The sequence below is a fragment of the Medicago sativa genome, chromosome 1 (genome assembly GCF_051527215.1).
Source record: "Medicago sativa cultivar Bolivia chromosome 1, Bolivia_mono, whole genome shotgun sequence".
In the NCBI taxonomy this organism is placed as follows: Eukaryota; Viridiplantae; Streptophyta; class Magnoliopsida; order Fabales; family Fabaceae; genus Medicago; species Medicago sativa.
The window spans coordinates 21,385,056-21,403,056 of NC_140749.1; the positions used below are offsets into that span (position 1 = coordinate 21,385,056).

Below are 18,001 nucleotides of genomic sequence, written 5' to 3' on the forward strand. Positions count from 1 at the left end.
GAACATGACATTACTGTGATAATAAATAACAATACTTCAGAAATGTTTTGTTACAAAATATACTAGTAATTACACAGTTTGGTAATACTACCTCCGTCCCTATATATAAGACCCTTTTGCTAAAATCACGAGAATTAAGAAAGTGGATATTTGTATTAAAGTTGTTAGTAATTACTATTGTTTTTACAATTTATCCTTAAGAGAGAGAGAATTAGTTTATGTTTTCCATATGTTATTTATTGCTAATTGAAGAAAAATATGTATGATAAATAGGGGCATGTATGTAAAGAAATAATTAATGTAGTTGAAAATAGCAAAGGGGTCTTATAAAAAGGGACAAAGAAAATTCTCAAAAGGGTCTTATAATTAGGGACGGAGGTAGTAATAAACTATAGCAGGAACATAATATACTAGTTATATAGTTTGAGCTTACAGATTGCAGCCACAAAATATACTAATTACACAGTTTGATCAAAGCAGCTTCGGCCAATTCATCTGTCTAATTCACTACTTCAATGCTGCCACAAAATTCACTAATTACACAGTTTGATCAAAACTATTTGACTGCTTCATCTGTCCAATTCACTATTTCAAGATGACTACTTCCAACCCTTCATGATCCTATCAAAGAACCATAAAAATACAGTTAATATTACAATTCAATATATTAGTCATGAGTAGAACAAGACACACCAATTAAAACTTACTTATTAGGAGATTGAGAAGGCAACACTTCCATTTTTCTCTTTTTGTTTGGACAGTTTCGTGAATCGTGATTAGTTCCACCACAATCTGGAACATGACAACGACGAGGCTTCTTGGCAGCTTCAACCCCTCCTTTTGGTCTTGATCCTTTTGGCCGACCTTTTGTTTTTGAAACAACAGGATTTTCAACGTCACAGTCATCATTATTGGAAACATCCGCTTCCAAATCAATCACATGTTCTTGAGTTTCAGGCATATGCCTTTTATCTTTATGATAATATTTTCTAACTCTCTTGTGGCAACCTGTTCTCGTTCACTTGTCTTTAATGATTTGACTTCCAAACATCGAATTAGAGACTGAAATTTGGCAGAGGATCCATCATTGCAGTTTATTACATGACTAGATTTTGGCATCAATGAACTTTCTCGTCTCCATCGAAAAGGAAGATATTTTGATGGAAGAACAAAATAATTTTTCAACATTAGCACTCGAATTGCATGTCTACATATTATTCCTGAAAATTGAAACTCTTTACAAGAACAATGAATTGACTCTTCTTCTTTTATCAAACTTACTATACGACCACCATCAACTTTGGTATGATGTTGCACAACATAAGAGCCATTGTCAGCTTCAATTGCTGCATACTTTGCAGATAATTCGATCTCATGTTGAAGCAACTTAAAGGCATAAGGTGTGAGTATAGACGAGGCATGTTCTTCAATAGTAAAATGTGTTGTAATCTGAGGATTATGATACTTTTGACGCATTAGTGCCTTTTCTCCAGCTTGATTTCTAATTTTGACAGCAACACCAACCTACACAAAAATATAACAATCATGACTAAATTATAAGCTAATTGATTAAAAAAAAAATGTATCAAGTAAGTTCTTACTTGATTTACAAAATCTGTCAAACTTGTTTTGGCATCTAAGAATCTTTTTATATATGAATTTATCGATTCTGAGCGTCCTGTTGTTGTCATTCCAGCAAAAAAAAAGTCCTTCAAATAAGCTAAGGCCCAAAATTTACGATGGGTAAAGAGCAAGTCAATATGCTTATCCACACCCAAACCAAACTGTGAGACCATTACTTTCCATTCTCGTTCAAAATCATCTGCACATTCTAAATGATACACCTTATGAAACTCATGTTTAAAGTCATCATATCTCGAACCTAGTGGAAAAGAAAACCAACTTGACAGCTTTGCGACAATATGCCATATGCAAAATGCATGTTTTGTGTTTGGCAATTCCATTGCAATGGCTTCTTTAATTGAAGGATCTTGATCGGTAAGAATTGTTTATGGATATTTTCCCTTCACAAAAGCTAGGAAACTCTGAAAATAGTAACATAAATATAAAATAATTTAATAAAGTTTCAAATTAAAAAATTTAACAATGATAGCAACTTTGAGTAAATAGAAATTTACCTTTATAGCCCATGCGAAGGAAGAAATCTTCTCATTTCGCAATAGAACGCAACCAAAAAAAATTGAATTTCCATGATTATCAACACCAACCCATATTCCAAGAGGCATCTCATAACGGTTTATTCTATATGTGGTATCAAAAACTATAACATCTCCAAAAGCTTCATATGCACGAATTGAATCACCAAATGCCCAAACAATATGCTCCAATTTGTTACTTTCATCAATTGTGAATTCATATTGGAAGGCCTCATCTCGATCTTTCAAACTTTTGCACAATCTGAGAACATCTGAAGCATCACTTTCTTTACCAATACCACTATATGATTGAATAAAATTTCTAATATCTTTTTCTAAGAATGGTAAATTTCCTGTGCCTGTTTTTTTCTCTAACTCAAGCACTCTTGCTATAAGACTTACAGGGCAACCGGCTTTAGACAATAATAGTATGCGATCTTGATCAACAATTGGAATGTTACGATAAGCAGGAAGAAATTGAACCTCTTTGTCATCCAATAACTCGTGGTTGTGAGAATTGTTGAAATGTTTAACCACCCATTTTTCCTCAATGCCAATTGTTCTCTTAGTAATACCATCTTTGCACTACAATCACATCTTGAAGATTTTCGTTTCCTTTGATTTTCCACTTCAACAGTTTTGCGTGGTTTACCAATACCACCACGATGACAAACAAATTCCCTCTTATAAACACCCGATGGATTCTCTTCAGACACATTTTTACGAGATTTATAAATGTGATCACGCCTAATAGAAAATCCATTTTGTTTTGCAAATAAACAATAAAATTCAAAAGCAGCATTATCACTTTCAAATATTTTCCCTTCAAAAAGGAATCCCCTCATCAATGTTATTGACTTGAGGCAAGGGTTCATGTTGTAGCTCTTGAAATGTTAAAGAATTTACATATTCATCATCTTCAAATATTTGCCCTTCAAAAGGAACCCACCCATCAATGTTAGTGACTTGAGGCAAGGGCCAATCACTAGCATCATTGCTTACTTCAGATATCATATTGATTTTAGTTTAAATCTGATTCATTCCTATTTTCTTAAAAATAAAAATAATTGTTAGAAATCATAAATAAAATAGAATTTGGGGACATGAAATTTTGAGAAAACATAAATAGATCTTAGTTAAGAATTATATACATGGCAACAAACACAAACTTAGCTAATTTGGGGGAATTTATTTTCACGCCATTAAAAGAAAAGAAACAAACAATGAGTGCAAGATGGAACTAGCTTTGAGAAAATAATATTTACCTGGAATTAGCTTTTTGACCGAAGCAAGATGGATCAATGGATCAGGACTTGATTTTTGACCGAACAAAGTGAATGAGCTATTTTGGAGGAAGCTGAGCAGTCTTGATTCTTTTGGTTGGAAACTGGGTAGATAGCGGGAAAGGGTAAAGGGTATCAGATTACTTTTAATAATTAAATTGAAAATTACAATCATATCCTTATGTCTTCACTTACTCAAAAAGTTAAATTTGGCTTTTTGGTAAAAAGTAAATGGGTGTACAATGCTAAAACACACCTTCTTAAAAATGAATGGGTGTGTTCTAGCATTGCCCTATATATATATATATATATATATGAGGATGTATATTATGAGAATGACTATCTTATATGAGAATGATGAGAATATTTATTAACCATTAGATGCAAAATAAGTGGTTGAGATTAAAAGCCCCAATTTAAACAACACATGTTCCTCTCCTATTCAATATATTCTCATAAACCATTCACGCTTTCATCTTCTCAGAACAACAACGGTGTGGCATGGCATATGAGACCAGCTCCCACACCACCTCCATCGCCGATGACTAATTTCAAAGAGCAATCCTTAAGATGTTACTAATTTCAAAGAGCAATCCTAAATTATATGTGATTTCTATTTAATTAAACAGTGACAATTTATATAACTAAACTTTTTCTCTCTTTCTATTTCACAATTAAAGTAACACCGGCATTTATATGACCATTAATGCCTCCCCTAATAGAAGTTGCGGCAGTTCTTTTAAAATTGCCGCCATCTTATGTTTACGACGGTTTTTCCCATAGACCCTTGGCGCCTTCTCATCAATTCTGAATTTGAGACTATTCTGAATTCGAGCAGGATCTGGTAAGGCTAGGCGTGGTGGTGCTAGCAACATAGGGGTGTTTGTGACTATCTGTCTGTTTTGTTGGGTACGTTTTGGGATTGGTGTGTGGAGGGAAAAAAGTGTTTTGAGTTTTGGATTCCACTAGTTCAGCAAGCCCATTGTTCATAGACAAGAGCACCAATTATAGTAATATGAAGTATTCGAGATCCCAGTGTTGCTAGGAAAGCCTTATAGAGATACATAATTGGGTAATATAATTTTTATAATTCTCATTCATGAACAAACATGAGGAAGCGTGTTCTGACAATAAACATGCTTTTATACCATTTGCTTTTGACACTTTCGGTTTCCTAGCACCAGAGGTTGTTGACCTTCTACATAGAGTTCAAAAGGTCATGATAACATTGTTGTGTCTCCTAGGTCCATGAATGTTGTATTCACGAGGATTGGTTTTGCTATCCAAAAAGTTATAGCGGCACAACTTGTTGCTCGCTTGCCTTCTATTCAAGTGTAAATAATGATTTATATATATCATCAAATTTACATTATTCATGAACTATACTCTTAATCGTACTAAGAAACTTCTACAATCTCAACAGAAAAGTACAGTTGGCCTGAATTGGAAATTAGATAACAATCAAATAATTTTTGCTCATTCATGATATGCTTCTATAAGTTTTGGTAGTTTTGCAAATATATTGGTATTTTCCTTTCACGTTTGTACTCCTTGACTTTCAGATTAGGGTTCCGTGCTTCAGCATGCCATTACTTATTGGTTCCTTGCAGCCTAAAGTGCTTGCATTATCTTTTGGTATCGTAACATAGTACAAATAAATAAATACATGAACCAAGTTCCTTAAAAAAAATACATGAACCAACTCAAATATATATATGGAATAAATCATGGTTTTGTCAAACAAATTTCAACTTAAGGTGTGTATATCCAGCTTGAGTCTTGTGTCGTTCGAAAAGATCTTGAAGTGCTTCAAGAAACTCACTGTGTACTTTGGAAACCTAAATGTAAAGAAGAGAAAAGCAAGTTTATGTAAGCATGAGTTCAAAAACACATGAACTCTTTTTAATTAAAAAAATATACATTTTCAAAGTCGTAATTTTACTGGGTTTTAGTGCCTCCAGCTCTGTTATGTTTATTATCTTTGTAAATGTTAGTATGAAAGTTGTGTGATAAATTAAATATATATATATATATATATATATATATATATATATATATATGAGTCTACTGTACATTTCAAAGAAACAACGTTTGGTTACAGAAGTATATAATCCGATGGTAAAAATAGTCGGTTGAATACATACCTGCTCTCTTGTTGGTTCCGAAATTTTCTCAACCGGAATTGGTCTACCCACCACGACATACAATGGATTCTTGAATGGTATAGGAGATCTATAAGATGAGAACATATATCATGAGGATTGATATATGGTACATTACCATTAAAAAAATAAAATACATATGGTACATTAACAGTAAGAGGCTGGCCAGATATATCGAATAAAAAATGACAGGTCTCTAAAAAAATTAAAATATATCAAATAAACATATATTTGAAATTCTTAATTATCCATCAAACTTCATTTTAGTCTATGGAAATTGAAAATTTATCCTCATGTGAAATTGTTCATTTTGGAGTATGCTGCAAAGACTATGTTCCTAAGGTATAGGAAACATATAGTTTGTTTTGCTTCCATTTTCTGTGAAGTTTCCTATTCCTCAGTCCCCACTAAAATTTTATTTAATGTAACCTATGTACTCCACTCATCACTTTCATGGTCCTCAATTGATTTCTCTGCATAAATTTTGCTACTCATTTTCTTAAGGTAGATGATGAAACTATTATTCAATTTGATTTTTCTCACATATTTTGTGCTCAATTATTTAGCGGACATGTATTGGGAATGAGCAGTGCTATTTACCGCGAACAATTCATTCGGGAAATTTCAAGAAGCTTATTTGTAGCAATAAAAGGTAATTCCACTTCCTTATTTATCGGCAAACACATGTGAAATGGATGATAATAGCCAATCAACACAATTCGCTATCCATTCGGGATACAATCTCTCCGGAGATTTAGCATTATGATAACTCACTTGAGAGACTTGATATAATGTAATACACAAAAGATACTACTCTTTATTAGAGGACATATCTTGGGAATGGATCTTGGTTGAGCTAAGGGATTGAAAGAGTTAAGGGGGTTATAGGTCTACTAACCCTTAATAGCAATTAACCTACTAACATTTGACATTCATAAAATAAATAAATAGAGGGAATACCTCCAAATTTAGTATATTGATTTTTTTTTTTTTGAAGAAGCTAAATTAACAAAATTAACTCACCCAAATTGACATCGGAGAGAATCGAACCTGAAACCTCGAGGAGGAGCACACTCCCAGGTCCCAAGCCAATACCACCAGGCCAACCCAAGTGGGTTAATATATTGTTAGTATTAATGAAGAGTAAAATAGACCGAGTGGGAGAATGTACGCATTAGTGATTTTTCTTTACCACTTTGACTCCCTTTTGCATTTTGATAGAAGTGAGCTTGTTTCCTATTTCTTAGGAAAAACTGATTCGTAAGTTGGTTCACTTTCAACTCCCTCTCAATCCATTAACGATCTCAACACATTTTTAGTGAATTCTTTTTAGTGAATTCCAATTGTGAAAATTAACGTTCCATGTTACTGAGCTCTGTTCTAAACAAAGCTCTATAAATACAATTGTTACTCTCTTTTAGATTTGTTCATGTGGTGAGAAATTTGAATCTAACATTGACCGGACAAAGGTTAGGGCTTGACATTTAATGTTTATGATTCCTAACAATTGTTACTCTCTTTTGGAGCCATTCATGAAATCTAACGGTGACAGAGTTTTCGTATACATTCCTGAAATTGTTGTCGCGATATATAGAAAGCTCTTTTAATCAATTTCTATGAATTATGAAAACCTATTTATTTGATCTCTTGATATATTTCTTTGTTCAGATTGGCGTTTAATTCATGGGACAATGCTATCATTTTCTTTCAAAAAAATCATACAAAAGGAATCTATTTAAATTATTTACAATACAGTTAGTAAGTGAAAACAAAAGTAAAGATATAGAAAAATGAGAATGAAGCAATTTGACTTAGAAAAGGATGACAAACCCGAGTACTCCCCAAAATATCAGTTGAATCGTCTTCAAAGACCTCGCAATATTCTCCATTAACTTACCAGGAACTTTCCACCATTTATAAGTTTTTGTCTGTGACCAAAAAAAGGAAAATAAATGCAAATCAGCAACATCTATTTAAAGAGGACAATTGCTAGGGGTGAGAAAATGCACAATGTGACCAACTATATCAATCTTTGAAAGTCGCTTAAAATTCAACGCCAACTTTTTGTACTATATATATAGGAGTATAAGAAATACTGAAAAAATCGCGAGTAGAACAAAAAAAAAATTAAGCCAAAAACATAAACATACTGCCATAAATAAGGGGGAAATCACAAGAAAAACCGATACTACCACCCATCACCAAGCCAACTACAAATATTCATCGCTCCCTACATACTACTAGTCCGCCTAGAAGGTGAGAAGAAGGATGGTACAACATCAAAAAGAGAGATCAAGAGCCTCCAGTCATCCAACCTAAGATGACATAACATCAAACTCCCTTTAGCACCACTTTATCTGATCGAGCACAAGTTCCACCTTCCCTGAATAAAAGGGTATGACCAAGATTCTTACAAAGAACCACTTTCAAGTAGAGAATTTAGTTTTATCCACCATTCTTCCCAATGGTTATCCTTCCATAGAAGATTGTATTATTGTGGGGATTCAATATGGACCCACATAAGAACGTGTCAAATTCAAGCCAAACCTAACATATCTTTCCGTCCCACCATAAGACTCTGGAAAAGCTAAAATGATTGGATGAATCTTGCAGAGGCGCATATTCTCACCCTAACCACCTAACAATATTATACCATGCAAGAAGGACCACCCCACAAGTAAAGAACAAATGAGAAGGCGGTTTAAGTGAGGCATAGTACAACTCAAAGGAGATACCACTAAGGTTCGCTAACATTGTTTATGAATGACATAGTGGATATACACATTTAAAAGGTAAGATGAATAAAACTCAGCTTAATGAGGATTTTCCCAATATTAGGACTAGGCAGAGAAAAATGGATGCACCATAATGGTACAACTATGAAGATCAAGGGCATGGCTTATAGTTTTACCTTAAAGAACAAGGGTAATTGGAAGCAAGGATATTTTCAAGAGGACGGAATTGATCAATCCAGGGGCTTAAGAGGTTGTGGTGAAAAGTTATCAAACTACCTCAAAATCCTAGCGTAATTGGGTGGAAGGATCTTCATGAAAGGGCGGAAGGCTTCCCATGGTTGAAGAAGTAAAGGTTCAATCTTGTCGGACTCCATGGTGGTTGATGGTTAGAGTGACATCACCATCGATCTAAAGGTATGGTGGAGAAGTGTTGAATTGTGCCTTGAAATCCCCATATGTTGTCTTTTGTTTACTGTGCGATGTGAAATTGTTGAAAGTTTACACGATGTCCAACTACCTTCCCTTGAACGATGCATAGGAAGGGATGCGCGATACACACATGTGTTTTCTTTCATTATTCCTATCTGATGTTTAAGGGCTAAAATAGTCCTATAAGTAGAAAGCACATGTTTGGGGTTTCAGTTTATGAGACAAAAAAGGCAAACCTATAGAGACCAAAAGAGGGAACCTTTTAAGGAATAAATAAACTAAAGATTGAGGATTTTGGGAGAGATTATAGGATTTGGAAACACTATTCAAATACCATTGGTTGTAAAATCATTTAATCTCTTTGCCATGTAAAGAGATCCCAACAAAGGATAAAAGTTAGGAATTATGGTTCAAAGCTAATTTGTTATAAACTTTGGTTTCTTTTTGTAAGCAGTGAATTGGAGATCTCTCTTTCCAACACATGTACGTAAATCTTTTGCCAAATTGGGCAAAAAAACAACATCGTATTTTTTCTTCTTGCCCTTTATCTTATTTTATTGCATGTGATTTGCCCCACACATCAAATTATTATGAGTTTTGATCCGAATTCACAACTGAAAGGTAGAAGGTGGGGGTTGAAGTAAGGGCCGAATTAAAGGGCATAACACGAACACCGTGACAAAAAAACCTATTACTCCAAGTACTGATACTATAAATGACGTGAATTAGAGGTTGTCATGTACACTCCAAAAGAGGATTCACCCTCAAAGGCAAACCGAATTAAATAAAAGGGTTGGTCCTCTCACATTGACACATATGATACTTCTTTTTTAGAACTAACTTGTAGTCCCAAAATAGGTCTAAAACACCATATGATGGCCTTAAGAGTCCATAGATTCTCAACAAATGCTTCACCGAGGAACAAAGTATCATCTGCATAATGACGATGGGAGACTTATGAGCCATAACTCCTTGCCTTAAACCTAAAGGAAAAAATTATGCTCATTTGCGCTCCTAATCGCACCCCCTCTACCACTAGGAGGAACATAAAAGGAGCCAGTGGATGACTATACTTGAGGGCCCTTTTTTAATGTTAATATCTTATGTTGGGCTTCCGTTAACTAACACATATATTTCTAAACAAGAGACAGGCTTGATCCAGCCACGCCACCTAGTACCAAAGCGTGACTCCACATCATTTAATCTAGGAAACTTCAACTTACTGAGTCGTACACGTTTTCGAAGTCCACTTTGAAGATGATGTTGTCTATCCTATATTCCCTTAAAAAAGGCTGGTTGATTGGAGGAAATAATCTTATATATAACAGATGTTGGTCATCATGAGCTTAACTCAGTCGATGGGGACAATGCATAAATATATGCAAGGTTCAGGGTTCAAACTCCGGACACCACCAAAAATAGTAAGGTTCATCTTTAGACTTAATACATATTAAACGCCTTTATAATAATAAGAAAATAAACTGAGATGACAAAAATAAAGAGATTAGTATGGGAGTGTAAATACATACCTGACCAAAGCAGAAAACTGGAACAAGGGGGTGACCCATCTCCATTGCTATTTGAACAAATCCTCTTCTTTCTTTAAGAAATACATTCTATATACATTATATATACATCTTATTAGTAGAAAAACAATGGTGTTATTACTTTTGAACAATTAAAGTTTACGTGTTCATTGTACCAAAAAAAAAAAAAGGTTTACGTGTTCAATTTGCAATTGTTTTCTTACGTTTTTCGAATGAGACTGAGAAAATACATACTTTGCTATTTGAAATTGTAAGACCATATTCAATGGTCGCTTTAAATTTCATATACTACTATCAAATAGATCCACATACGCAAATACACATCAAAATACTATATGTAAAAAAATAATAGATAAATAGATATAAACATATATAATGTCTCATGTTTTTTTTTTTGTTGAGAAAAAGTATAGTATTTCACGTTGTCATAAACTGTATGTATTTTAATATTTAAACAAAATATATATTAATGAGAGCTCTTGACACTTTTTAAGGATCTAAATAGTAATGTTTTATGAAAATATGTGTGTTTAATATGTTGAAAATTGAAGTATCTGACTTTTTCAAAAAATTGTTTTTAATTTAGAATTTTTAAATAGTACCCAAAGACATTCGATAGCAATAACCTTAAAAAAGGATAATTAGAATAGGTTTATCTAACATGCATAAATAAATTACTTCCTCGGTTTCTATATCTAAGCACTTTTTTAACTAAAAATTTATCTCTAAATATAAACTCATTTTCAAACTACTAAATACATTTATTATTTTTTTTCCTAAACATACACTTAATTAATACTACTTAATTAATACTACTCATTTGTCTTGAATTTTTTTTTTAAGAAAACATGCTCATTGCATTTCATTAATAATAATAGTATCAATACAAGGTGGAATACGGTAATGATGAGACTAGCTAGAAATGTAGTCTCTCCTGCAAGTACATGAGCAGCTGCATTTGCTTGTCGCCTAGTGAACTCTACCCCGGAATTTGTAAAAAAAAAAGCAGAAAAAAGAGCTTTGCAAGATGTGATGACGTGCCCAAACTCGGAAATATCATCTTGACGGAATTTTTTTTTTTTGACAAAATCATCTTGACGGAAATGGAAGGCATCACATGTAACTTTAGAATCTAGCTCAAAATCGACAATTTAGTAATATTAACACACAAAATAGGCACATTAATTGCACTAACAACTTTTTTTAAGAAATGTGACAAATGCAAATGGTGCTTACATACAGGGACGGAGAGAGTACTTTTGTATCATGAACATGTCAATTTTCTTCATTTGGTTTAATAAATATCATTGTATTTTATTTTATTTAATAATAAAATATAGTCAAAATAACTATATACATAGTGCAAGAGTATTTATATTTTTTGTGGACCACAGGTCTACACAAAATCAAGCACTTGTGAAGGATAAACTTCACCATAATGTCACGTACCTCGCACCCATGCTGCATATAAAGTGTTTCGCGGTTTCCACCAGGTACTAACATGCAACTATTGCCAGCCTCCAACAAAGAAATTAAATTCTTCTTATCCACTGATGTAAAACCCAACCATATCCATACTTGTCTCAAAAATGGTACGTAGAAAACCTATCCATTCATAAAATGAGATGAGAACAATTAAATTTGAAATAAAAGGAAAAGAGTTACAAGGAAAACTCTTACTGCGCTGCTAACAAGAAATCTTATATTTGGAATAGGGAAATCTACGTTGTCAAGAAGTGCAAATATGCCGAATGGAAAAACTGAGTGTGGCTCATAGGCAAAAACTGCATAAAGGAAATGCTGTTATTTTTATATCAAAGGTTTAATAACAATAAGATACAAACTAAAGCTATATTAAAACGGAGTCTTAACAAATGGATGAAGGTGCACAACTCATTGTATTTGTGTACACACATACACTTTAATTATAATAAGTTGGTCCTTTTAAAAAAAAAATTACCTCATTTATGTCATTTAAATGATTTAATTGTAATAAATTAGTCTTTTAAGTTACTTAAGTTTTTTAAGTTATTTAACTGTGATTTTTAGACGTTAAATAATTTACATTATTTCTAAGATTTGAAATTCCTCAAATTGCAATAGTTAAATCACTTACAAAAGACCTACGTAATACGAAAAAAAAACTTAAAAAATCAACTTGTTAGAAATAAATAACTTAATGATTTAAAAATTACAGAAAAAACTTAAAACTAATTTGTTCTAATTAAATACCGAAAATGACCTCTTGTGTAATTTAACTTATATAGTATTTAGATATTAATGCATAAGAAATATGGAGTATTCAATTTTGTCAAAAAAATAAATAAATATGGAGTATTCAATAGCTAGCATCCCCAAATATGTTAAATATAAATTTAAAGATACCCCAAATAATATTTGATCCCCTACTTTTCTTCTAGACCTTTGCTCTCTTAGACCACCAGAAACAATCTTCGATGAGAAAAAGAAAGAAAAAGTGAAAATTACCACTGTATCCACTACATTATTTGATTTTGAAAAGAAAAATATTGGTTTTATTATCCAAATTAATTGGTGCAACTTGCTAAAATACAAGCCATTGTATCCACTATTTTCTATGTTAATACAAACCATAAGATCGGTTAACATGGAAAGCTTGTGCATCGTCTAAGTGAAGCGTGATAGGGAAATAACTACGAACATGTTTGCCTATGAATCTGAAATATAGAGAAAAGGAAAATGCTAAGCTTGTGAATTTTTATTTATTGATAATTTTGAATTAAAATAGTGAAATAATAAAGCTAAGGGAAAGAAAGCCCAAATTAATCAATTACCTGTATATTTTTCGACCCAAATAACTGTTCTTATCCGCAGGAAGCACCATAAACACTATGAGCAAAGCAAAAACACTGACATGCAAATTGCAATTTCACCATAAAAAAAAAAATATTTGAGACATGAGAAGGAAAATAAATGTAAAAAAGGAAAGAAAAAAGGAAAGAAAGAAGAAAACGTACAAAAGTGCTTTTGAGAGAGAAAGAAAGAAGAGAGCAAAGATTATCAAAGCAATATTGAAATGAATTGCTCCAAAACACAGAGCCAATGCTACAACAGATTTGAAGCGGTTACTTTTTAACACTTTTCCCATGTTTTGTTTTGTTCACTCGGTTATGACAAACAAATGATTTTTTTGTTGTGGAGATGGGAGTGTATTATATTTCTGATATGATTATCCTACACCTATGGGTGCAGTTTTATTAAAATGTTATAAAATGAATTCCTATGTTTGTTAAAAAGTTAAGAATTTTTTTTTTTTATATAAAGCATTTTTAGTAATAAAATAACTTCTCATTTTCCATAATATTTTTGGAAGGAAATGACTGAGAATAAGTATTAACATAAAGGTAAAAATAAAAATTAATTTCTATGTTTGTTAAAAAGTTAAGAAATTAAAATGTTTTTTTTTTGAAGAAGCTAAGAAATTAAAATGTTATAAAATACAGAAGTTTTATAAAATATAGAAGTTAAGAAATTAAAAAAAGATAAAATATAGAAGCTATAAAAATGAATTCCTATGTTTGTTAAAAAGTTAAGAAATTAGTTTTTTGATATTAAGCATTTTTAGAAATAAAATAATTTCTCATTTCACATAATTTTATTCATTAGGAAATCACTGAGAATAAAGTATCAACATAAAGGTGGGAATAAAACTCAATAGTCATAAGGTAACTACTCAAGTGTAAAAAGTTGATCAAGTATATCAACTTTTATCGTACTGTTTTTTTTTCTTATATTTCAATTTAAGAGAATATTTTTTATAACGTCAAAAAAAAAAAAAAAAAAGAGAATATTTTTTATTTCATTAATATTTTACTCAAATATCCATGTCTTTGTGGCATGTTTGGGTCTGGATACAGCTATAGAGTATAGACCTTGTGACGCACGAGGTCCAAAACATTAATGGAAAGATCTCCATAGAATCAAGATTAACTAGTGCCCCGTGGGCACTGGTTAACAAGACCCTTAACTTAATTACTATGGGCTTTCCTCCATTTATAGTTAGTAAATTGCTCTTCTCTCAAAAATAAAAAACACTCACTCCCAACTAAACTGACGAAAGTACCCCTGCGTGACTTAAGTCACGTTCGGCACTTTCAACGTGAATTAATTCATGCAGGTTGTAACCCAGCGTGACTTAAATCACGTAGGATGGATGTACTATTTTGGTACAAAACTCATCCATCCCACACTCCAACAACCATTTTATTTCCCTCTTCACCTCCAAAAATCTAAAAAGTACTAATTTTTGGGTGAAAATATTCATTTAAAATTATTGCAAATCGTCAGGAAGCAAGTTTTTACGCTCATAAAGCATAAAAAAATCAGGTAATGTATCATCTTAATTCATTTGATTTTGCTGGTTTTTGGGGTTGGTGATGGTCGGATTAGGCAAGTGCACCAAATCGTTTACCAAATAATAAAGTGATAAGTTTAGTATTGTATTCACATGGATTGTCGTTTCGTCTAAATAGCTTGTGGTACTTATTTTAAATTGACGATATTAAATAAAAGAGATAAGGGTTAGAGATTTCAATTTTTATCTGTTTGTAACAAAGCAAGTGATGAGGCCGTTGCGAAGTTCTAACCTCGTCGGTTGTCAAGCCGCACCTGTTGATCGCACGGTGATCCTTACGTGTGGGGTTTATACTATCTCAATTGATCTAGGTCTATACCTCTGATGGTTAACTGCACCTGATGATCGCACAGTGATCCTTACATGTGGGGTCTTGCTAATTCAAAAGTAATTTAAAGATAGGCTTAAATTGGCATTCCTAAATTTCCAAAGGTATGATGGTCACACTAAAGTTATGTGCGCGCCATGGTATAAGGTTATTAATGCTATAGGATTCTGCCACCTTCATAAGGATTATTAGTGTGGGGCCTGGCCAATGTTCTTAAAGTTCTTCCCATTTATGAATCTTAAGACACTCAAAGCACACTATCCTTCTCCCCTAGATAATTCTACAAACGGTGAGCTCTATCAGCGTCTACCTTACCTAGAGGTCAAGATCAATGGTTTTACTAGGTTTATTCCCCTTGGTGCTTGTTTCCCTAATTAATAAACTAGTTGTATCCTAGGTTCAACAAATTTTACTCAATTTTATTAATGTCACCTCCTAAGTACTGGTCAACTCGCTTTCGGTATTTTTCGTCTAGTTTACTAATCACTTACTTTCTATACAGGTATTTATTAATATAAGGATATAAATAACAACATATAAGCATCCAGATAGTAATAAGGGTGTTCGTGGTCCGGTTTGGATCGATTTAGAGGGGAAAAGTCAACCGATCTAAAATAAAAATCATGTGTGGTTCGGTTCAGTTTGGATGATTATTCTAAAAAAATCAGATTCCGATCCGATCCAAATATATGCAGTTTAATTTGAATCGGTTTTTGGACATCCAAAATGCAACATGTAATTTTTTATTAATATTACACATACACGGTACGTAAAATAATAAGTTTGATACAAAATATAATACAAATATATAAAATGATTGATTATATATAGATGAAGTAGTAATAATATAGATTATATTAATGCAATATATAATACTAATAAATTAATAAATAAGTATTAAAATCTACTTTTGCGGTTTGGTTTGGTTTGGTTTTGAAAAGGTGATCCGAACAATCTGATCCGATCATAGAGGTTTTCCCAAAACAACATCCAAACATATCCAAAAATATTCGGGTTTTTTCAATTTTCGGTTTTTTGGATTGGTTTATGGTTTTATTTTGGATCGGTTTGGATTTGAACACCCCTAGATAGTAATTACAATATTAAGCTTGGTCACAACCTAAGTACCTAATCTAGGATTGCGCTTCGCCAAAATAAATTAATCCTAAAAAAACTTAATAGCGAACATAAAATATACTAAAATAAACGACATTAAATTAAATAATTATCCAATAAAAATAAACAGAGGTTCATCTTAGAATACTAACCTATAGATATCTAGTTACACATGATAACTAAGACAAAAATACTAAAATATAAAAACATACCCTAGAAAAGAGATAAGAAGATATAACTCCTCCTTGGCTTTCTAGAATCACCTTCCTATTGAGCTGCTCTAGTTCTGAACGAGAAATTGTGAATGAGGAAGGCTAGTACTTATAGGGAAAGTTTCAACCTAACTTAGGCTAAAATCATGGGCTTCAAAGGGCAAAAAGTCACGAAAAGTGACTTTTTTCGCAAGTCACAGGCGCCTAGCGCCTTGGTGCATGGGCCTGGGACTTTCAGGTGCCTAGCACCTAGGTCCATGCGCCTGACACTTTAGTTGTTCACTTTCATGTGCCAGGCACCTCCTCTTGTGCGTCGGGCGCTTTAGTGCATCACTTTCTTGTTTTCTTGTATTCTTCACGTTGTTGAGGTGTTTTCATCATAGTTAAGTTGTCTTGGACATTGGGAACAGAATTCCTACCTTTGTAAAGTATTTTGAGGCCTCTTGAATCTAAATTCTTTATCTTCCGAAGGCCCAATAATCTTCTGAGATCTTGATTTGCAGGATTTTCTTGATTTCTTCATGTTTTACTTCAAGAACCTCCTAAAAAATTTATGTTTTGGGAAGAATAGAATTACAGACTAAAATATAGAAAACATTAGAAATGTCCCAAAATCATAGGCAATTGATATAATACTCCTCTAGTTTACTGGTAAAACCTACTGAAATAGACTGAAAAACATGCAAAGAATAACGTAAGATGACCTGTCATCACAACCCCAAACTTAAACTGTTGCTTGTCCTCAAGTAACGAAAAGAAAAAAGTAAGTTATTCAATTTTTTTTTTCTTTCAAGAACATACCTTTTCGGGAGTTGTGATTAAGACATCATTCATAGCATTTATAGCAGAGCAATAACTAACTTACCACATTAGATTCAAGCGGGTCCGGTTAGGAGAAAGTAACTTATATTATCAACCATACTCTTTTTCATGATACATGTATGTATCACCTAAAGCCAGGAGGGCTGGTCACGACATTTTTCCACTCCAGTTGTCACATGATGAATGCACCTTGCTATAAATTTGAGACAATTCTAAACAGATTGTCAAGCTAAAGTTATTTACAAACTTTAAGGACTTTAAAAGGTTATAACTTGGCTTAGGTTAAAGGTAGATATATTTTGGGAAAATAGGCTAAGTAAAGAACTCAGAGTTAGTTTACTAACCTAGGGATTCCTACTAAACATTGATGATCTGAAAACCTTCCTTCCTTGATTCAAACAAGATGGGAAAAATAGTAGAACTATTTGTGTTTTTTATTTTTGACAGAAATAAGTTTTTTTAAGAGACTGAAATTTTTAGCTCTTGATTTTATTTCTTATTTCTATTTTTTTTTGTGTAGATCCATATTCATCTACGTTTTTTCATTTTTTTTCTTTTTCTGACAAATATGTTCTACTGTTACCCCACCTCAAACTTAAAATGTTGTTAATTCCAAAGAACAACCCCAAACATAGCTTCAAAACACGTGCAGTTATAATAATACCTATTTAACTCCAAGCGAAATCATACAGGGTGCTTTTAAAGTTCAGGATTGTGACATGATTCGTCACTAAGTAACATGAAAGAAAATTTCGTCTGGAGGCTCAGAGTGGTTTCACAAAGGATAATAAGAATATAAAGGGTGTCTTGAAAGGTGG

The 18,001-nt window shown here is 32.7% G+C and overlaps 1 protein-coding gene and 1 pseudogene across 2 annotated transcripts; both read right to left on the reverse strand.

Annotated features, from left to right (window-relative positions):
* Window positions 1-483: 483 nt before the first annotated feature.
* On the reverse strand, window positions 484-3,699 carry LOC146953582 (protein FAR1-RELATED SEQUENCE 11-like; annotated as a pseudogene). The gene is made up of 5 exons (XR_015010732.1): window positions 3,422-3,699; window positions 2,139-3,206; window positions 1,602-2,045; window positions 708-1,524; window positions 484-621 (listed from the first exon to the last, which is right to left on the reverse strand). The product of XR_015010732.1 is annotated as a protein FAR1-RELATED SEQUENCE 11-like (transcript).
* Window positions 3,700-4,995: 1,296 nt separating this feature from the next.
* On the reverse strand, window positions 4,996-13,526 carry LOC146953583 (diacylglycerol O-acyltransferase 2D-like). The gene is made up of 9 exons (XM_085710744.1): window positions 13,309-13,526; window positions 13,126-13,200; window positions 12,923-13,008; window positions 11,993-12,096; window positions 11,762-11,917; window positions 10,295-10,381; window positions 7,432-7,529; window positions 5,584-5,671; window positions 4,996-5,277 (listed from the first exon to the last, which is right to left on the reverse strand). The coding sequence occupies exons 1-9, from the start codon at window positions 13,437-13,439 to the stop codon at window positions 5,176-5,178; spliced, it is 927 nt and encodes a 308-aa protein (XP_085566870.1). The 5' UTR covers window positions 13,440-13,526; the 3' UTR covers window positions 4,996-5,175.
* Between the last annotated feature and the right edge of the window lie 4,475 nt (window positions 13,527-18,001).